General features: G+C 48.6%; 1 protein-coding gene across 1 annotated transcript in view; it reads left to right on the forward strand.

Annotated features, from left to right (window-relative positions):
- The first annotated feature begins 6,534 nt into the window (after window positions 1-6,534).
- Hiw (MYC binding protein highwire) overlaps window positions 6,535-22,252 on the forward strand; it is a 145,993-nt gene continuing 130,275 nt past the window's right edge. Inside the window, 7 exon segments of the mRNA XM_077702493.1 lie at window positions 6,535-7,016; window positions 7,336-7,393; window positions 8,578-8,983; window positions 16,524-16,744; window positions 19,026-19,173; window positions 20,127-20,239; window positions 22,127-22,183. Of these exon segments, the coding sequence (XP_077558619.1) occupies window positions 6,862-7,016; window positions 7,336-7,393; window positions 8,578-8,983; window positions 16,524-16,744; window positions 19,026-19,173; window positions 20,127-20,239; window positions 22,127-22,183 (1,158 nt within the window). The 5' untranslated portion in view covers window positions 6,535-6,861.

A 22,252-nucleotide genomic window follows, 5' to 3' on the forward strand; every position in this document is an offset into this window, starting at 1 on the left:
ATACACCGCAACCCTTAAAGTCGGCTTCAAGAATGCTTAAGTGCACTGCTCAAAATACAGTTTTTAGGGGCAACAAAGTCGGTTTTATTGAGAAAATGAAGTGCCTGTGGCCTTTTATCTGTGGCATTTTCAAACGCGGCGAAAGTGGGACAACACATCAAGCTTTACAGACGGGCTTCCACGTTCACTCTACATAGAACGGCTTACAAAATATTTTTTTTTTTTTGCAATTAAGTCAACATGCTGCAGCGACTAACGACAGCAACAACTAACATCCGCCCTTGCCAGCCCACCCGACTCTTCTGAATATTTCAAGGGGACCCGTTGCATATTGTTGTTAACTGTACTTTGTGGACACCTTTATTTAGGCAAGGGCAAATTGTTTGTAGTGATTCATTGCATTACCGTCTGGGATGACACGTTGCGAATCTTGTTGGCGAATCTTGTTGGTGGCCTGTTGCGCTGCGTGCAGCTGTAGCATTTGCTCAGGTGTCGAGGGGCGGGTGGAAACGTTGCTGTCGTTTAGAAGTGCAGTCGCGGGGCTTAAGGGAAGATTTTCCCAGCGCGTAACACCACAGGTTAAACGGGAAACATGTCTGGCCACTTGTAGACGCTGCACTCCCGCAGGCACGGGATAATTGCAGGGAAGCAATGGTGAGCAATGCCAGAGCAGTTCTCGCCTTGGTTCTGCGGGAAATCCTCGGTAAGAATTTCAGGGAAAACGACAGCCTTCGTCGGCGCATGCCGCAGGGACTGATTTCTGACGAAGGCTTGTCCCAAGCCGAAACGTCAATAAAGTTTGTTACCCGTTCGCCTATTCGCTCTACAGCTATATATATAGAAATAAGGATAGGCAGTCAAGAAAGCCAAGGAAACCAAAGGAAAAAATGTGGTATTGCGGATATATTTTTTTTGAAAGGCAGAAAAAAAGTGGAGAAAAAATGCCCGCTGAGGGAGATACTACGAACTCACAACCTCCAGAATACGTTGACTGCCTACCCTTATTTCTGTCTTCATTGAACGACGAGCCCCTCATTTCATTTTCCATTCTAATTCGCTATATATATATATATATATATATATATATATATATATATATATATATATATATATATATAAGGTTAGTAGAGCCAGAGACAAACGAGAAAGACGTAGAATTTTCTACGTCTTTCTCGTTTGTCTCTGTCTCTACTAACCTTATTTTTTTCGCGCTCTGTGTGACTTTTTATCTTTTCAGGCTATATCTATATATATATATATATATATATATATATATATATATATATATATATATATATATATATATATATATATATATATATATAGTCATCGGTAGCGTTTGTGACGGAAGAGCACAAAGCGACCTGCAATAATCGTGAACGTATGTTCCTCTTTGGGGGGGGGGGGGGGCAGGGCATGCATATTGACTACATCCCCTGCAACTAAATTTATAAACCTTGTTTTCTGCGCCTCGCTCGTCCTCAGACGACCCATAGACAAACCTAAATGTTCGAGTTCTACGGTTAATGCCTGGGATCTATACACAAATCTACTAAATTAGGACTATTTTAATGTCGGGCTGTGATGTTTATTTTTTATTGATATGGTCCAAGGTAAGATTCAAAGTGAGTCGCCAAAGCAGGGGAAAGGAATCCGAGTCGCCAAAGCAGGGGAAATGAATCCGGAATTCCAATTGAATGAGTCAGTTGTCGTTCCATGATTAATTCAGTCAAGGGCAAATTGAATAGCCCAACATTCGATTTACACTGAACTTTGCTCTGAAGTGCACGATATAAAGTGCACAGGGCTTGCGAAAGGGAAAAGAAGACGTGAAGCACGCGATAATGTCAATAGCATAAAGACCACCGGCCCAGATTTACCGTTAGTTTCGTTTCAAGAAGCCCTTCTATATGGTATAACTAGTAAAAGTTCACTTTCTCGAGCTTCAAATCAAGTCGAGGCGTCATCGGACCAAGCGAAGGAGGACGCGTGTTCAAGTGGAATAAAGTTAAAACAGGCTACGCTCGCAGCTGCCCAGCGCACCAAACATTGAGGCTTAGGCGCTAACGGCAGTGGCACGGGCCGCGTTGTTGCCTGGGCCCTGTAACCAGCACAGCTCATGTGGGCAGCGGGAGCACGCGCGGGGAGTTACTTGTCTTTTAGTGCGTTCTTTGCCGAGTACATCCACAGCCACGATCGTGTAACGCCTTGCGTTTCCAAAAAAAAGGCAGATTTCGCGGAAGTTGCACCTGTAATCGTATAATAGCGTAAATTTAAATGATTGGTCGATCAAAATTTTGAAAAACTGACAAATAACAAAAATATAAAAAAAAAATGCGAAAAAGGGCGAAACGTGTAACGCCCTGCATTTCCGCAACAATGCATAATTCGCGCAATTTTCACCTGTAATCGTTGTAATAGAGTAAATGGAGATCATTGGTCGAACTAAATTTAAAAAACTAAGAAATAAGAAAACTATAAAAAATTACGGAAAATGGCAAACCGTACGTATAATAACCTGCATTTCCACAATAATGCAGATTTCGCGAAAGTTCCACCTGCAATCGTTATAATAGCGTAAGTGGAGATAATAATTTTGTAGCCTGAGCTCCAGGCTCCAGCTGAACTCCAGGAGCTACGCGAAACTGCTCTACCGCAGTCATTGTAGGCCGAGGTTGAGCAGTTTCGCGTGGCTCCTGGAGAGCCGTGCTGCGCATGCGCGAGGAGCAGTAACGTCACGCGGCGCACAGAACGTTGCTCGCTGCCCGGCGTCTCTCACACCCCCCACGCGCCCAGCGTCTTCGCCGCCGACCTCCGTTCCGCACGTGGCGGCCCGGTCGACTTGATGATCATGCGAGGGGCGGCCCGGTGTGCAACCGATGGCTCGTGCGTCGCGGCAACACCGGCGTGCGCGTGTGGAACCAGCTTAGCTCCGGGGCGATTGGTGACGCTGCGCCGGAGCCGTTTGATAAATATATATATGTCTAAAGTGACTACATTCCTCGGACCCCAAAGCAAGACGGAGGGGGGGGGGGGGGGGGTTGTAAGGAAGAACGTGGCACATAGCTTGAAGAGAGACAAAAGCTCAGTGAAATTTTGTTTTAACTGGAAAATAATACGTTTCGTAGTTCTCTAGGCCTTTGTTCAACGAACAATTATGCGTTATTTGCTGAATAAGTAAATAAGTGCTGAAGCCCGCCCACCCAGCGTTCGTCAAACGCAGAAGGTGCGCTGAACGGATTGTTGGCACACTAACTTGAGCAAAACAGCTCAGCCATTCGGACTAAGCAAGGAACACACAACACTTTCTTGCTTAGTTCCATCGTGTGCACTCTTTTCTTCAAGTTCCTCAAACGGGTTCTCTTTCATTCCTCCAGCTTTTCATTAGTGACACTGGGCTTGGGATACTTATTTCCCATATTTCCAGCCGAAAGCGGGACAAAACACCGTCCCACAAGCAGGCTGCGGCCGGGACAGCGGGACCACAGCCGCAAAACCGGGACGTGTCCCGCCTAAATCGGGACAGCAGCAGTAAGCATGATAATCAAGTCAATCCTAGATAACCAGGAAAGCTAAGAATAACCAGCTGAACCTTAGCTCACGCTACTTATATCCTGGCATAGCCGAGCTAAGCCACTGCTAATTTTTTTTTTTTAACTTCGGGCAGCAAACGCATGTTTTGCCATGCGCAGCAAGCCGGCCACCGGCAGACACCTTGATCAAGTTTACGCTCTCCCGTTCGTGTTGTGTCTTTCCTTGGGCCTCCTCGATTATCAGTCCGGGATCGTCCGCGGACTGCCCAAGACGCGATCCTGCGCTTGTATTTTCCCTTGTATTCCTATGGGGCTTCCGGTCCGAACGCAGTTTTCGGACTGCCCGCGAACCGTCCGAGACTGGTAAATGGAGGATGCCCTTTGTCTCCATCCGTAAGCCTAAGCAGCGCATTAATCTAACCAACTAGGATTGGATTGGATTGGATTTGTAGCTATACCCCTTTGAAACGGGTTGACACTCCCCGAGAACACCCGTGAGTGTCATAGCAGGTTGATTACACCTCTGCACCTGGCCCCCCACCCCTATTGTTTCCCACCCACGCCATTGTCCGGCTCCTCCACACCTCCAGTCTACGCTTAGTCCGGTCGATGATGGCCGTCACTGCTCCTCGATCACGTCCATCACTAGTAGCCGCCGCGCCCCCTGACGGCCCAGTCTGTCTGAACCCCAATGCCTGCTCCAGCGACACCCCACTGGGCTGTTTGGGCTCCAGCCGCGGGCAGGACAGCACGACGTGTTCTATCGACTCCTCTTCTTCACCACAGAGTTCACAGATGGCGCTCTCCGCCGTCCCACATGACACCTGCCACCGCCTTGTTCGCAGCGTCCGAGATCGCGCTTCGAACAGAAGGCCACTCCCGCTTGCGTTGTCATAGAAGCCTTCACGACGTATCTCTCTCTTGTGGGCGACGTAGAAATGTAGCGCTGGCTTGGCTGCGGCCCTGTCGGCCCACTGCTGGGTTTCTACCTGCGACACACGCTCACGCACCTTGGCCCTTGTCATGGTTGTGTCCTTTAGGTTACACAGGGCTGGTAGTGGCACTCCATACTTTTCCGACAACGCGCGCACTCGTTTCATCCAGCGCGTGGAACGTGCCGTGAAAAGAAGACACCGACGCACTCGGTAGACCCAGTTCGTCTCCCCCACGGTCCAAGCTCGCATTTCAAATGAGAGCTTTGCTGTCGCCTCCCGGGCCGCGAAAGACGACCACCCCATGTCGCCCTGCACCGCGTCGTTCGGTGTGGTGCGGTGCGACCCCAGGGCCAGCCTTCCCACCTTACTCTGGCGGCGTTCCAGGTACTCCTTTGTGGCAGCCGAGGGGCATAGAACCGCACCGGCGCATGTAAGGCCCGGAACCATTGCCGCCTTCCACAAATTCCGGATCACCTCCATACGATTGAAAGACCACAGAATCCTGGCCTTCAACACATTCTGTCCTCTCCGCGCTTTCTCTCGTAGCAGTTGTTCGTACCTTGACAGATAGTCCGCCTCCGTCGAGAAAACAACTCCGAGGTACTTGTAGGAGGATGCAAACGGTAGTGCCTTGTCCTGTAGCATCACAGGCTCCACATCTCCCTCTCCTCCGGCCGCCCCCCATCGGAGTACCGCACATTTACGGGCACTGAACCGCAGCCCCATATGTTCTCCCTGCCCTGTGCACCGATCCAGGAGCTCTTGTAACCCCTCCCGAGAGCCCGCTGTCACCACAATGTCGTTGGCGTACATCAGGCCTGGGAGACGCTGGTTGACTGTCCGTCCGTCCTCCATGTACGAGACGTCGAAACCACTTTCACTTCCCTCTAAGTCCCTCTCCAGATCTCCCAACAAGAGCATGAAGAGCAAGGGGGACAGTGGGCACCCCTGTCTCAGTCCTCTTCCAATGGGCACCGGTCTAGAGTAGGAGCCTTGCCACTCCACCACCACCTCGGTGTCGGTGTACAAAGCCTGCAGCCGCCTAACAACCTCCTCGGGGAGACCCTTGGTGCGCAGCACGTCCCAGAGCGTAGCGTGCTGGACCGTGTCATAGGCCTTCTCTAGGTCTAGGAAGGCTGCCCACAACTGCCGTCCCTCAGCCCTGGCCAGCTCCACGCACTGGGTGAGGATGAAGAGATTGTCCTCTATGCATCGTCTCCGACGGAAGCCATTTTGGAGTTCTCCAAGCAGGCCCTCTCTCTCCGCCCACGCCTGGATCCTTCGGCGAAGGACCTGCGCGTACACTTTGTAGAGCACCGGCGTCACCGTGATTATGCGGTACGAGGCGAAGTTGCTCCTTTCTCCAGCTCCTTTGTATAGGAACAACATACGTCCCCGGCACCAGTCCTTGGGTATCCTTCCAGTCTCCAGCATTCTGCTTAGGATACCACGTAGCTCTCGCCGTTGGTCCGGGCCCAAATTCTTCAAGACTGATGCCGGAAACCCATCCAAGCCACTCGCCGTGCCAGCCTCTATCCCTGCAATTATGTGGTCTAGCTCCGCCAGTCCCACGAAGCCCAGCCACTCCTCTGTATCTTGCACCTCCTGTTCCTGGGACACAGTCACTAAACGTGAGCCCTCCACAGCTGTATCCTGCCTGAACGCCTCCGTGACCTGTTCCTCAATATAATTCATGCACTCCTAGTCCAGAGAAGTGGTTTGCCAGCCTTACTGAGTGGGGCTGTTCGATTTACAGGACTCACCGCGAGAAGCAGTCCGGCATTCGATTTTGAACTACCCGCGGACTATCCGCGGCGAGTCCAGACTGTAAATCGAAGAGCCCCAGTATTTGAGGTAGATGTTGAAAGCTGTTTAACTTTGTTTCATAAATTAAAAATATATTTAAAATTCGAGGGATTTAGTATTTTGAGAGCTTAAATTATACTTTCTTTGACTCAAGACAACGAAATGAGTGTACAGGAATGAGCACCGCGGAAATAAAGCAGTGTGCGGCAACATTGGGCCATTGTTAGTACTTGTTGGTTTTTGTTGCATCTTTCATCAAAGTTGCGCGATAATTCTGGATTCACCTGCGTAAATCGAGTTGTGTCGTGCAGCGCTTGATGACTGCTCGTGAGATGCTGTGATTTCGTCCTAAGCTTCCCGCGCCGGGGACTGAATGCCGGTGGGGCGTGCTTTTGCGGCGTGCCTCGCCCGTCCGGCTGGGCCTCCGGGCCGTCGCATCGGGCACCGGTCGCCGTAGCAGCCGGGAAGCCTCCTCCGCGGTCACACCTCTCCAACAAGCGAGATGCTTGCCTAAACCGCCCAAAAGGGCGCTTTCAGTGGAGAGACCAAGTCCCCCGTTTTATTTCCTCCTCGATTCGACGGCAAGAATGGCCTCCGTCGCCGTCAGCAGCCCCCAACACCCAAACTGCAAGCATCAGGCTCGCCCCCTGAAGCGCTCGCTCTCCAGCGCCTGCTCGTTTGACACAAGCGAAGATGCGCTGCAGCGGGAATTTCACGAGATGTTCCGGCTCCCGCTGGAGAGGTAAGCAGCGGCTTACTGGCCACTAATCTCGCAGGATTTCTCTGTCGACCCGTTGCGTGATCGGTGCGGATCTTCAGCTGCGACGAGTGTGTGCAGTGCGTACGGGTAGCTGCTTAGCTGTCAAACAGGATGACGTGTTTGGCGGCCGGTAAACAAGATAATTGTTGGGATCTTGTGAAGATGTAGGAAGGTGTGTGAAGTTGGGCTGCTGATCTACGTACAAAGCTGTTCTCCTACCAGACCACGAAGGAAAAAAAAAAAAATGTTTGCTTGCTCACAATTGTGACGCCCTCTCTGTGTATTTGCCTGCTCTACGCAGGAGGAAACAGGACAAGAAGTCCAAAAAGAAAACGCCAAGAGAAAGAAAAAAGTTAAAGGTAAGTGAATCAAAATAGTTTCTACTTTGTTCTTTGCAAAACAACAGAGGAAAGCCTTTTAGAAAGTTGGTTACTGATGTGTTAAGGCGAAGCTTTTAAAACTTCAATTTGTGCTAGGAGGAGTATTAATTTGACTTCTTTCTTCCTTTACGTGCTCCTCGACAAGTGTTATGCACTATTCTCAGCAAAGGTGCTCTGTGCTTTGTGTTATGCAGTTTAGTGGTCAAGTACTTTGGTGCAGTTGGAAACAGCAGTTTTCATTTCATGTAAAAGTCTGAATGGTTCAATTCTGCATGATTTAAATGAATGCGAGGGTCGATTCAGTCAGCAGAAATGTAGATGTGTGAAAATATAAAAAAAAAATTGTGTCCTGCCTTGTAACAAAATGGCCTAAATTTTATAAAATGAAGCCGCTGATGGTGGCATCATAATCTTATTTAATGTGTTTTGGAAGAGGGGGGGGGGGGAGAAGTGCTTCTAAGGGCACCTAAGCTTAGTGCATATATCAGGGTGTATAAATTGTCAAAGCAGCCAGAACATAGCGCAGACAAACTCAGGATGCATAAAAGGCCATACACTGGAATTTGTAACAAACAGACATGGCTGAGCAATGTTGTGTAGCACTACCAGAGAGCAAATTCTTCCAAGTGATGGTCTGGGTTTGAAAAGATTGGCGTTCAGTGAGGTCTCGTGGGATGGGCTTCATGTGAAATACATCACGAGAGCATGTCGTATTTGTGGCGTAGAAAACCGGGCTAGTTGGTACAGATACATCTTCACAGTGCATAAATAATGGGACAAGGACGGGATCAGCGCTTGTCCAGTGTTATCCTCCCCTTTGTCCCATTATTTGTGCGCTGTGAAGATGAATTCGTATTTGTGCACAAAGCCAGTTGCCTGAGACCTCACAGGATGCCAGTTTTGCCAAACCCAGTCTGGCGCTTGCAAGAATTTGCCCCCAAAGTCTTTTTGCCTTGCCACTTCGTTCTACTCAAAAGCTTCTCAGTATTGTCTTTTTTGACTTTTGAATCCAGCTGGTAGTTTTTTCTTGTGTGTCCTTGTTGTGCTGGTGCAGTATGCTTATTTTTTTCTCTTTTTGTCAGTTTACGGGTAGTGCAACGACTATTCTAACCGAGAATGTCAGCCAGGCAGGCCTGATGGGTTGCTACCCCCCTTGTTTTTAGAGCAAGGCTGCCGGGGGAGACGTCCAGCCATGGGGCAGTCCGTTCCTGGAGATTCGGGGGAACCCGTCGCCCTTTGCCGTCTTCACCAACGTCCGGCAGTGCATCCTGGTGAAACACCTGCGCGACTCGGCGCGCCACTTCTACTGGATCACAGCCCCGCAGTCTGCCGCTCCGTTGCCCCACCCGCTGGACTCGGACTCCGAGAACGAGGCTAGTGGGGAGAGCAAGGATGCTGTGCAGGCGGTGCCCCGCATCGTGGGCGTCGGCCTGTGCAGCGTCTTTGAGCTGATCCGGGAGAGCCGCTCTGCTCAGCCGGCCTTCTGCCTGGCGGTTCTGCGCGCCCTCCTGGACATTCTGCAGGGGCAGCAGCCGGAGGGATTCCGTTCCGAGCCGCCAGAAGTGATTGGTGAGTCATTGATTAATTTACTGGGGTGGCTTTGCACGTCGCAGCTACGCCTGACCTATGGGGGGCCCTATAGTGAAGGGCTCCGGAAAATTTCAACCACCTGAAGATCTTTAACGAGCGCCGAAATCCTGAATGCACAACCGAAGCTTCTCGCCTCTATCCTAAAAGTGGAATCGGTGAGCCAATGTCATCCTCGTTATTTGGGTGCAAATGCAGGTGCAGTGTCCTGTATAGCAATTTGTTGGCAATAGAACAACGCTGAGGCTTTTCGAGCCTGTAGCTGCTTTGTAATGGCGGCCGTAACAGGAGGTGTCTACTTTGCAGGCATTGCAGTGGTTGACAGGAACGAAAGCTTCACATAGCTTGTCAGCACTATGCATGTGGCCTTACAGAGGGAAATAATTCCAGGACAGAAAAGATGTGTTGTGAGCCAATTGCACTGAAGCAGGTAAGTGCAAATGGCCACCTTTGTTATGAAGGAATGGGCAGGATCGCGTGGAGAGTCATGAGCCATCATACTGTTACCAAACACACTTGCACATTATATTCAAGCAACAATCCTATGGTCAGGAAGGGAAAGCATACGACGACTATGTTCATGACAAAGAGAGAACTAACGAAACATGGATCCTACTTTAGTCCGCTGGGGGCTGGCACGGTGGCTTTGGCGAGCCGATGGCAGGTGATGGTCTGTCTGCAGAGCTGCCGAGCTGTGTGCGCCGAGACGCTCTAAACCAGCGTTATGGTCCCACGGCGAAGAATGCGGCGGTGCCGATGACTAGCGGCGTGAGGAGAGAGCTTAGGCCCGAAACGAGGCCTCGCTGCCCGCGCTCCGCGTCGCCGGTGCACTGGGCCAGACACCGGCTTCTTCTGGCGGCATCCACGGCTGTCGTAGGGCCTGTTTTGCGACGGATAGTGACTTGGACGGCAGCGCCGGCGTTGGACCCCGGGCCTACACCACGCGGGCACCGTCTCACTACTGCCTGCCCTGAACTGCTGCTTCTTTCTCCTCTTTCCTGCTGACACCTTCTCTTCAGCAAACGCTACACCACCAGATTGGCGGATTGGCCACAACACAGCACTGGCCCTCCACTACATCCGTTCCCTATTTATTAACGCTTTCAGTGTCGTCACTTTTACTCAGCACATTTATGAACGGAAAGTGGGAAACATACTGGTAGATCATCGACATCGGTGGACAGAAATGCGACGATGTAACAGGACATTAATGTCTCTAAAACGGGTAAAAGTTAACATTAAAAGCTGAGTGGCTTGTTCTTTGAACTGAAGCATTTAATTTTTCGTGGCTTTATACGCCTCGAGCGCTGCCTGTGGGGGCGCCACTGAAATCCCCCTAGCGGCCCATTTCGAAAGCAGCCGCGGGAGTCTCCGTCCCGCTCCTCAGTGTCGCCGCTTCTATTGCGTCCCGTTCACGACTGAGGTTTACCGTTTGTGGACATTGGAAATCCATGTTTATGTGGAGCAGTCACTCCGTTCACAAATGGGGTGTGTTTACGAGAGTTTAAATGTTTCTGACGCGATCTTATTGTGGGACATTTGGCCTGCATAAGCCCCAGGTGTGTTTCACAGGTCAGCGTCGAGGAACCGGCGTATGCATGGCGGTGTTTGTAGTAACACTCCCCTGATATTTACTAACAGTGTCTCTGTAACCAGCGTTTCCTCAGATTGTCGTGCTACGGCTATATACTACGATGTAAATCGGTTTTGTGCTCTTACATAATCTAGCGAAGCACTCATACCTGACAGCACGCCAGTTACGTTTTCCAATATCATACTTCATATTTTGATCACCACCATTTACAAGCCAGTGTGTCTTAATTTCGCGAACATTCAACGAAAGTACGATGGATAATTCAAAATTATACTCGGGGATCAGCACACGACAAAGGGTCGGTGGGAATCAGCTTGAATAAAACGGAACACAAAAGAGGGGGTAACACGACACACTGCTGACTATCAACTGGAATTTTACTGAAGGAAACACAGATATATGCATACGAAAAAACACGAAAAATATAAAAAGCTTGTTCACGTCAGTCAGTTAATGATTAGCGAAGATTACTGCGCAGAAACTCTTTTTCGGTACGAGACAGTGCCACAGACGGCACACTGACGCAGCTATCTCCAGCTTCGTCTATCGCCAATGCTTCAACTATCTCTCGTCCGATTCTACTTCTCTTCCGTCCGATAACTGCGATTTTGTTCACGTAGGCTTCGCAGGGGCAGTCCCGAACGTGGGTGGCAAGGTGGCCGGAAGGGGTTGCTTGGAGCGAAGCAGCATGCTCTTGGGCCCTGTCGTTCAGGCATCGGCCGGTTTGTCCGATGTAAACGGACCGGCACTTCAGGGGAATTTTGTAGACGACATTTTTGCAGCAATCTGCGTACCTTGTCTGGTGTTTTTTGTCACAAACTGGCAACGGTGCGCACCTTTGCCAGTTTGTGACAAAAAACACCAGACAAGGTACGCAGATTGCTGCAAAAATGTCGTCTACAAAATTCCCCTGAAGTGCCGGTCCGTTTACATCGGACAAACCTGCCGATGCCTGAACGACAGGGCCCGAGAGCATGCTGCTTCGCTCCAAGCAACCCCTTCCGGCCACCTTGCCACCCACGTTCGGGACTGCCCCTGCGAAGCCTACGTGAACAAAATCGCAGTTATCGGACGGAAGAGAAGTAGAATCGGACGAGAGATAGTTGAAGCATTGGCGATAGACGAAGCTGGAGATAGCTGCGTCAGTGTGCCGTCTGTGGCACTGTCTCGTACCGAAAAAGAGTTTCTGCGCAGTAATCTTCGCTAATCATTAACTGACTGACGTGAACAAGCTTTTTATATTTTTCGTGTTTTTTCGTATGTATATATCTGTGTTTCCTTCAGTAAAATTCCAGTTGATAGTCAGCAGTGTGTTGTGTTACCCCCTCTTTTGTGTTCGTTTTATTCAAGCTGATTCCCACCGAAGATGTACCAACTAGCACAGACCAGAGCCATTTTGACAAAGGGTCATCTTGTCGTGAGGTGAGCGCCCGTAAACATTCATATCTACATACTCGTATATCCTCCGCGAGCAGCGCGGAGGATATACGCTTTTTCGAAACATCGTCATATGGCACAGGGAGCCTGAAAAAGCACAAACAAAAATCAGAGGGCCTTATCAGATACCACACTCTTCCAGCAACATCTTTCATCGCTTGGGAACTGCCTACCCTGTATACTTACCGTATTTTCCGGTCTATAAGTCGCACCTTTGTATAAGTCGCACCCCCCTCAAAATGACAGTTTTTCCGAAAAAAACGTATATAAGACGCACCGCTATATATGACGCACTTGTTAATTAGGTGAACTTATGGTGAATCAGATCGTTAGAAAGTGCGGCGAAAGTACATGGCTAACGCATCCCCCTTGTAAGGAGGGCTAGACACGGGCATATAACATCCAAAGTCTAGACAGAACTAACTTCTCAAAAATGGTTTATTGATACACACAGATGGCATGTACTTACGGACGGTGTTTAGGCAAAACCATCGAAGTCTTTTTCCTCAGACACGCTAACAAATAATTCAGTATCTTCAGTGGGAGTTCCACCGGCGCATCACTGTCGTCCTCCGACTCTCTGATGTCTTCTTCGCCAACATCGTTACCACTCGCGGACCGGTTTACTCCGGCTTTTATCAACCCGGCTACAACTGTTTTTGTAGAAATGGAGTCCCAAGAGTCGGAGACCCATTTGGCCACCTCTCCAAACATCGCGTGTCTCTTGCGTGCTGTCGTAAATCAGCGCAATAAAGGTGTCATGGCGGACGGAAGTGATGTGATGGAAGCGGCCCGAAAATCTAAACTTATCCGCAAGCTGTCATTTTAAAAATTAGCAGCACGTTTACCTCCTTCAGAGTAACTCTCTGTAATAATTCATAAGCTGCATTTTGTTTTTGCAACCCATTTTGATGTTACTTTGAATTTATTCTGAACTGTAGTTACTGCACATGGCGTAAGTGGCGCGCGGTTGTCGCAGGCCATTATCATTGTTTTTGACTAGAAAAAACTGCAAATTCTTTGGTGTAACGTCCCGGAGCGACATATGGGCTATGAGAAACGCTGTTCCGGTGGGCTTGGGATTGATTTACACCATAGAGCTGTGTCTCAACGTACGCTGGCCACGCGCGGCCGCCGTGAACCGGATTTATTCCATACATAAGTCGCACCGGTGGATAAGACGCACCAACGAAAATTTCAGAAAAAAACCGCGACTTATACACCGGAAAATACGGTACAAAAATGCGTCCGCCGAACGATCAGCTGCTTGTTGAAGTCGAAAAATAAAAGGAAAGTTAACGCGAGATTTGTGTGTGGTTACTAAAATGTTCATTGCTTGATTTCGCTCCGCATTTGTACACAGCGTCCTTCTCCCCTCACCCCCCCACCCCCCTCATGTCTCGCGAAATAGCAGTGAATTTCGCGTCTAGCAGGTCTGGTGAGTCCTACCTGGCTTAAGTTTCGAAGAACGTTTTTAGCATATCAAAAGCTGCACTTGGTTATTTCATTCCCTTTGAAGCTATTATGTTTGTTCTGCACTAGCACAGCGTTTATTTTTCCGTAGTTTCATTAACTTTCTTTGGTTCTTGCTACAAGGCGTGAGTGGGCGCATATTTAATGATGCTTAGCCTTGTAATATACATAACATTTTCGCATGGCTTATATTCTTATAAAAGGCATGTTATTGTCCGGGATTGGGTAATCACATCCCCAAAACACATTTTTCTGTGACGTATATATTCAAAATGAAGCCGCATTCGTTGTCGGCGCTGCAAAACGAAACCAACCTCCCACTGCCAGTATGAGGTCTAAACGAGGCGACAGTAGGATTCACTTGTGCCTGACGTATTCAGAGGTGACAGTGGTGAAATGCTGCTGCCGTCGCCTACGCCCGGAAGAGCGGCGACAAAGCGCGCAGAACCGCGTCCTCGGGTACTCTCGTTGGCGTTCGAGTACGCCACGAAGACGCAGCTGCTTTTTAAGGGGCCTAAAGGTCCTCTTTGCTTATATACGCCACCATAACAAGTTTTATTGGGTGCGGAAATGCAAAAAGAAGCGAAACAGAACCAAAACACTACATGAGCCCCTATCATCCACGCAGCGCAAATCCCGTAAACGCCTCGGAGAAGCGGCGACAGGTGGCGCAGTGAACGCGAAGCTCGAGGCGTATTAGCTCCTGCTTGACAAGAAATGATGCTTTGTTTGTTTGGAAATTACCAATTATACCTGCATTTCTCTACTCGTCCCCTCCCATTTTTTACTGGAAAACCAGGAGGGTCTCATTCTAGAAAGCATTAATCGCTCCACACATCCATTGAAACACCTAACACAAGAGTACTTGTATTTCGTCATTGCGTTGCAACAGAAAATTAACTCCTTGACATTTAGTTTTTAAGCTGCATGGCAAGCATAGTGATTTATTACTGTGGCTTGACTCTTACTTATACCAAGCGTATGCAGCGCACAAATCTATGTCCTGCCAGTTTTATTTTATATATATTGTATTTGTATATTGTATTGTATATACTGTATTGTATATTGTATATTGTGTATACAGGGTGTCCCAGCTATCATGCACCGAGATTTAAAAAGAGAGTAAAGGCGTAAGTCAAAGAAAACCTAGTGCATAATGTTCACAGTACTGTGGAGAAGCGGGCATCATTTTTTTTGTTAATGAGGCTTGACTAATTAATTATAATTAATTATCTAGCTCGATAAGTACTTTACTAATCACTAAAGTGTAAATGATTCACTGGTAGGCACCCACGAGGGGCACCTAGCTGCGGTATTTTCAGCGACGAACTAATTGCATACTAATTTATTCTGGCTGATGAAGAAAACCCGGGAGATACGAAAAATACCACGTGACGGCGCTTCCGCGTGCATTGTAAAGCAGCATCCCCAAATAAGCTGATTGAAAGCAACTACTTCACCTGTCACCCGCCCGAAGATACAGCGCATCACCTTGATAATGGTATGCATGGAAGGAGCAGCAACAGCAAGATTCGCAGGGCGCATGTGCAGATAAGACACAAACTCGGTCGCGATTTCTTCTTTCTTTCTTTTGTTTATTTCATTCTGGCTAACTCAGAGGCAGCCTGTTTGAGGGAATTGCTTTACGATGCGCGCGGAGGCGCCGTCACGTGGTATTTTTCATATTTCGCGGGTTTTCTTTATCAGTCAGAACAAACGTGTACGCAATTAGTTCGTCGGTGAAAATACCGCAGTTAGATGACCCTCGTGGGTACGTACAAGTGCCTCATTGACACTTTAGTAATTAGGACAGCACTTCTCGAGTTAGATAATTATTTACAATTAATTAGTCAAGCCTCATTAACGAAAAAAATGCTGCCCGCTTCTCCACAGTACTGCAAACATTATGCACTAGGTTTTCTTCGACTTACGCCATTACTCTTTTTTTAAATCTTGGTGCATGATAGCTGGGACACCATATATTGTATTTTATTTGTATTTTGAGTAGTCTGCCCTCTTGCCTGCTTTTCAGTTTTCCCCACCTAGTATCATTGAGGTGGGGAAAAAAAATGTGGCATCCTTTTATCAGATTGTGTGTTGCATCTCATTTTCTTTGTTATTTAAAAATAAAGCTTCTGCTCACACTTGAAGGGAAATGACAGTCGATGACAATAAGTCTTGAGGGGTGTGGTTCTAACTAACAAGATAAATTCTCTGACTTTATGGGCCGTATTCTGAGTCCCTCCTCCACACTCACTCCTCCCTCAACTCGGATGAGGGCAGGATTCCGCAATTCACATGAATGCGGAAATCGATTTCAGGGATCTCCTCCACTGGAGGTTCGAGTGGAGGAAGGAGTCAGAATACCAGGGTATGTGTCATTTACCAACTCGAAGCAAGCACTTGGCCTTTGCAACTTGTCTTTTCATTCTATTCGTATTGTATTAGCTACAAAGGACAGGTACAGTGACTGAACCGGTTCGCTGCCTTTGATGCTGAGCTCAGGTGTGGCTTGTGTGCGTTGGCAGAGGCAGTTACCATATTTTCGCACGTATAACCCACCCCTGCATATAACCTGCAACCCCACTTTCTGTCGACGAATAAAAAAAGTTATCCCCACGTATGCCCGCATATTTTATACATAAGAGGATGGACCAAATCTACCACTCAAGCAACGTTACACATTTGTTTATGCAAAAGAACTTGCCTAGCTGACTATGTATAGCTAGATGATTTGCCGCATACATTTTTCAGGTTTGTATATTGTTGAGCTGTGTGTGCAAAATAAGCACTGTCGATGGAGTAGCAGTGGCTTAGTCGCTATTACTGCTGTAGGGGTGTTGTGTCACGGCCCAAGGCGCATTGCAGCGAAGCTGCACCAAAGGAAATACATCGCATATAATCCGCACCTCTACTTCACCCCTGAAACTTTTGAATTTTTGGTGCGGGTTATAGGCGCGAAAATACGGTAATAACAGCGTAATGTGTTTATCTCTTCCCCCCCCTCCCGATTTGCAGACAAGATGTTTGCCCTGCTGCTGGACATTGCCACCAGCACCACGTCCGTGCCTGCACACTCGGGTCCCTCCAGTAGTGGCGAAGTGCTGTCGCAGCTGACATCGAACGCCTGTGCCTGCCTGCTCAGTCTGGTGGTGACGAGCGGGGACACGTCCAAGACGCTCGGCGCCGCCGCTGCTCTGCTCATGAGTCCACAGAGTTTAGCTACGGAGGAGATTCCGGTACGTCTCGGTTTTCTGTGGCGGCGAATGAAGGGGGCGGTGCTGGAACTGGAATGCTTGTTGTCCGACCTGGAACTTGTGAGGCTTGCGCAAAGTCACTGGCCTGTCTGCACTGCTTTTCAAAGGATTTTGGTTTTTACTTACCCATCTAGACCAGTGGTTCTCAGGTGGGGGTCCGTGGACCCAAGAAAGTCCGTGAAAGCATTCGAGGGGTCTGCGAAGTCTCCTGCAACGCATTCCCCCACCTTCGCCTTCGCCCTTTTCTCCTCCATTTTGCCAGAACTTGCTGGGAATGCGTAAAGGTGGCTTCGCCGCGTGACATGTACACTAAGTTTCTCCGCGTAACACATGGTTTAACGTCTCCTTTTTGCACAACCCGCCAGCTATGAAAGAGAAAAAAAAAAAGACACAGAACAGGCAGCATATGGACGCTCAAAGACTAATCAAGGGCAAACTGATTAACATTAATGCATATGGGTGTTCAAAAGACTATTCAAGAGCAAATTGTTCAACATTAGGATGTGCATCGTCATAAAATTAAGACACAAATAGTGGGCATCGAATAAGGTTGTGGGCCACATATGTTGCAAATGAAAATGGTTTGACATTAATTTCATCGTGGGGTCTCCCATCACTTTCGCAAGCCCAAAGGGGTATTCGGCGGGCTCATGGCTGAGAATTACTGATCTATACTCTACGGAAAGTTAACTACAGTCGTGCCCTCTTATAACGAACTTGAGCGTCACGCGGCCTCCGTTTGTTATATCCCGAAGTTCGTAGTAAATGGACCACAGTAAAAAAAAATAAGAAGTCAAAACAATTTATTTTTTCGGAAACAAAACCGTGATGGCTGTTTGTTACTGCGGTGCAGACTTGATGAGGGCGGTCTCCAGTTTATTTAGAGCAGCCGCGTGATCTTCGCCAAGGCCCTTGGTGTAAACAAGTTGTTTAAGGTCCTCTATATAGCCCATTGCAACAGGCGCTCTTATTGGCGCAGGCTCAGAAGTTTCGTTGTCATCCGCATCGCTCTTGCCCCGCACTTCATTAACGATGCCCTCGTCCGTGCACGGTTCCGCAGTGTCAGCATCGTTATCGGCACAAACGAAATCGTTTCAGCCGAGGTTGTGGCCCCGCGCCTGCTTTGCCTCTGCATGTCACGTTCAAACTCGCTCAGCCACTCGGCGAATAAATCGCGCGTCACCCACCACTTCGCGAAGAAGCAGGGCGGCTTCTTCGATTTTTGGATGACGAAGGGCACGCGCCCGTCGCTGCCCTTTATGTTAGCGCACAGAAGTGCTGTGACGCGCACTTTGGTATGCTTCCCACAAGTGCGTGTATCGCCTTTCATGGCGTGCGTTTTATCCGGCAACATCTGGTAAAATAACGGAGTTTCATCCACGTTATAGATGTCACGCTATCGCATAGCTTGAAATAACTTCTCCGTTCGCCCGGTTTGCCTGAGAGGAGGTTCGCAAAAGCGACTTGCGCTGGCAGAGCTGGGCAGAAACTGTCATTTCAACCCACATCGCGGCACCGGCCGTTCGCTGTAACCGATCGGCAGGGCTCAAAGATGTTCGTTGTACGCGGGATTTTATGCCGTTGAAATAAGGTATACTTTGACGGTCACCCGCGTTTTGTTCGTTATAAGCGGAAGTTCGTTTTAAGTGGGGCCGTTGTATGTGGGCTTGACTGTATTCTGCACAGAACTATGACCCATTTGTTCTTGCTTGTGAGATATGTTTTTGGGTGACTGTGCAAGTAAGGTAATCTGGATGTTTTAATTATTCTCGAGGAAGCGGTTTGGCACGTAAAGGCGGTAGGAGCTAGCTGCCAACTTTGTTGGGGAAAGTAATTTGAGCTAACTTTGGCTTTGCCTGAAGAAGCACACTGCCAATTCTGGGAAGTTGTGCCCTTTTTCATATCTTTCTTAGAACAAAATTATTTCAGCTCCTTTAGTTTTTCCATTTTTTTATGCTGTTTTATTTGGAAGGTGGAGAATAATAATCTTGCAGAGCTACAATGTTCTAGCAGTGCAGTGTTTGTCCTTGTATATGGTTTCATGCACTGGTTCTTCAGATATGAATGTGCACTGTCTTGCCAGTTTGGCATGTTGTACTGAGGTTTCTATTGACCAGGAGTCCAATTACTGAGTTACTACCAATAAAGAAGGTCATTAACATCAGAAAATAGCTTGGTTTGGCTCTAGTTTAAGGACCCTTTTGTATGTGACGTTGGTGATTCAGTTGGAAATGCCTTGCATTGTCCCGGTGAACTCTTTCAGATGCCCAGCATCCTGATAGCGCTGCAAAAGAGCGTCCAAGCTGTGCTGCTGGGGAAAGTCCAGCGTCCCGACTGGCTGTCCCACGGCATCCCCAAGTCCGCTCACTGTGGCACCTTCCCGCTGCACCTGCCCAAGTCTTCCCGTCTTGGTGAGCCTCAACACAGATTTTCTACTGCCTTCGGTGACACTCGCGCTGCGTTGCACCCTTGCATTGCATGACACTGTTGTCATTGCAGTGCTGGAAAGCGGGTTTTTTGCTAAATAAGGCTAGTGGGCATTGTTAGGTGCTTGGCTTAAGACGTGTAGGCTGAACACGAAGGCTTTCTAGTGCACAAGCACTTCAGTGATTAACAACAAGAAGTTATCGCCTGAAAAGCATTGCAAACCTCAGGAGTGTCTCAACACTGTGCTTGTGCTCTGAAGCAAAAGCAAACGGACGTGGGAGAAGGATAGCGCAGCGGGAGTTCCGAAAGGAGGAGACCTAATAATAGTACAGTGGGAAAGGAAGAGGCCAGGGCATGCCAGCACGTGCCACACCTGTGGACTGGGGTGGCGCAGTGGAGTTGTGATGCGTGGCTTGCTGCACGGTTGGTTGGTTGTGTGTATGTATGTGCACTAACTCTTTGATTAGCAATGGCGTGCGCATACGGGGAGAGAAAGATGGGCGCACAAAGAAAAAAAGTGGAGCGACACTGCGCTGTGGGAAAGAGCCGTGGAGCGTGTGGAAGGTCTTTAGGGTACGACTCTGCGATAGAGTGCAAAAGAATGCCAAAAGAGATCTGAAAGCAAGAATTTATGCCCGGTCTGATGCACACACAGTAAAGACAACAAGCAAGATCCATTTGGGCCTGCTTTGTGATGCAAGCGAATAAAATTAGGCAGGCTTGCATATCTAGAACTGATCTGCTCCAGATAGTCGCATAATTTTTTAAATTGATAGGTATATCGCAACAGATTGTTGTGCTTAGAGCAGGCATTGAAGCTCCAGTATTTGATGATAGAAAGAGCTACTGGTATCGTCATTTCCCCTCCCCCTTTTCTGAGTACGCCACTGGTCTTGTCTGAGATCTCTCGTGATTGTTTGTTCTGCTGTGCTTTCAGCAAAACACACGCTTCAAAGTCACTGCACAATCACTTCCGATGGAAAGTTCCTCTACCTGTTCAGACAAGGTGTTTTGTACAAGCTGGGATCTGGGTTCGGTGGGACTGTCAAGGTGAGAGCTTCCTTTCTTTGGTTTATATTACAAACGCTTTCTTTAATGTTGACTGGCCGACAACAACTATGATGACGTAGTGACTGCTTGGAATGGTTTCATGGTCTTTACCTAGCCCTCTGCAGTGCGCCCTATACTTAAAATCGACTTTAAGGGCCAACTGCACTCAAAACTTCAACCTCTTGAAAACTTTATTTCTGTATACAATTAAAGCTCATTAATTTGCACCTCATTGATTTGAACTTTTGGGCTAATTCAAACTGACTGTCATGGTCTGGTCTTCATACATAGGTGACTATGGGTAAACCAACTTGTTAATTCCCGCACGCATCGGCTTCTCTATCGATAATTCTAACTGGGCGTCGCCGTGTTCATGTATTTCATACTGACGCTGCAAGCTTTCTTGGTGTAACAATAGATAGCGCAAGCGCTCAGTTGGCGCAGGGCCCGGATGTTTGGCATCACCGTGCTCTTCTTTCGCGTCGTGTGCTGCTTCGTTTCGGATATCTCTGTAGCCTCCATGTGTTGGTGTCCTTTGTGTGCGCAGATGTTTGTTCATCTTTGTGCCGGTGCTGGCTTACTCGGGCGCCGACGCAGCCCTTAGCTACGCAACTTGTGGAGGCTATGGGAGTCGCCCGCCTATTTTGTAGCTTCGAGGAGGGGGAGAGGGTGCTTTCCTTTATGTTCGTGCGTTGGAGAACAAAGCCATGGCTATTGCGTTCGAGGAACAGAAACAAAAAGTCAGTAAATGTTTCAAGTGATTTCAAGCAACCCGATCTCAATTCTTGCTGTTTTTTCAATGAATTTTGTTAGTTCGAATTCGGTTTAATTCGAACTTGTTGAGCGTCCCCGCGAAGTTCGCATTGACAAGCTTTCACTGGAGTCTGCCTAAAAAGACGGCGAGATACCAAATATGACAGCTGTGTACGCATATCCACGGTGCAAATGACCATCAAAAATTGGAAATTTTGAATCAGGAGAGCGCAGCCATTACGGCCAGGCTGAAGTGACGTTCCAGCCGGTGAGCGAGTGTTGCAATGTGGCCCGCTGGCTGGAGCAAACCTGCGCTCAACACTTCGCCCTCGCCGCAGTCCTAGGAGAAGCTCCCAGCGAAGCTCAACCGGTTCTTGATTGGTTGATTGTAGGGTTTAACGCACCGACGCAACGCAGGCGATGAGGTGCGCCGTAGTGGAGGGCTCTGTAATAAGTTTGACCAGCTGGGGATCTTTAACGTGCGCCAAAATCTCGTACACACGGGCGTTTTTGCTTTTTGCCTGCATCAGAAAAGCGGCCGCGGCAGCCAGCAATCAAACCCGCGACCTCGTGCTCAGCAGCGCAACGCCTTAGCCACTGAGCCACCGCGGCGGGTTCAACCGGTTCTCCTGGCTGGCCACAGGAAAAAGCGCAGGACCGGCCGCGATGACTTCCGCTTCATGGCTGTCTGCACAACCTGCTGGCAGGTGCACCGTCGCCTATGGCGGAGCTATTTGAAACGCTTCTAATTAATGAACCATGCATTTCACGGGGCAACCACTCATGTCCCAGTTGGTTTGGTGATACATACTGTACGTTCAAAGTAAATTTGGCCCAGGTGAAATTTGAGTGCAGTTGGCCGTTCACTGAGCGTCGTTAGTTGAGCCTGCCAGTTTGTGTAGCACAGAAAGAAGGCGCAAGGGCTATTACTGTAAAGAGTCAAGCTGATTGGCTCTGAAAAATTCAGTTGGCAGGATCAAACTAAAGGGCTGTGTGACGTATGGGGTGCAGGTGTCAGGATTTGTCACATTGTTGCTGAGGTCCAAATGAGATGTGCTGGCCGAAGTGTGTATAATTAGATTCCTGAGCCTCCACTGTGTTCTCTGCTTGACTTCCATTTCCTTTGTTCCCCAGGGGGAGCTCGTTGCTAGTCAACAGCTGGATGGAACAGGGTGGATTGGAGTTGTACAGGTGAGTTTACATGCTGGCCTCGCCATTCACAGCGCACAGAAGAGGTTGTTGGGGGTTCATTTCACTAAC

Source organism: Haemaphysalis longicornis, unplaced genomic scaffold (assembly GCF_048455015.1).
Source record: "Haemaphysalis longicornis isolate Haplotype H1 unplaced genomic scaffold, Haemaphysalis longicornis Haplotype H1 scaffold_3, whole genome shotgun sequence".
In the NCBI taxonomy this organism is placed as follows: Eukaryota; Metazoa; Arthropoda; class Arachnida; order Ixodida; family Ixodidae; genus Haemaphysalis; species Haemaphysalis longicornis.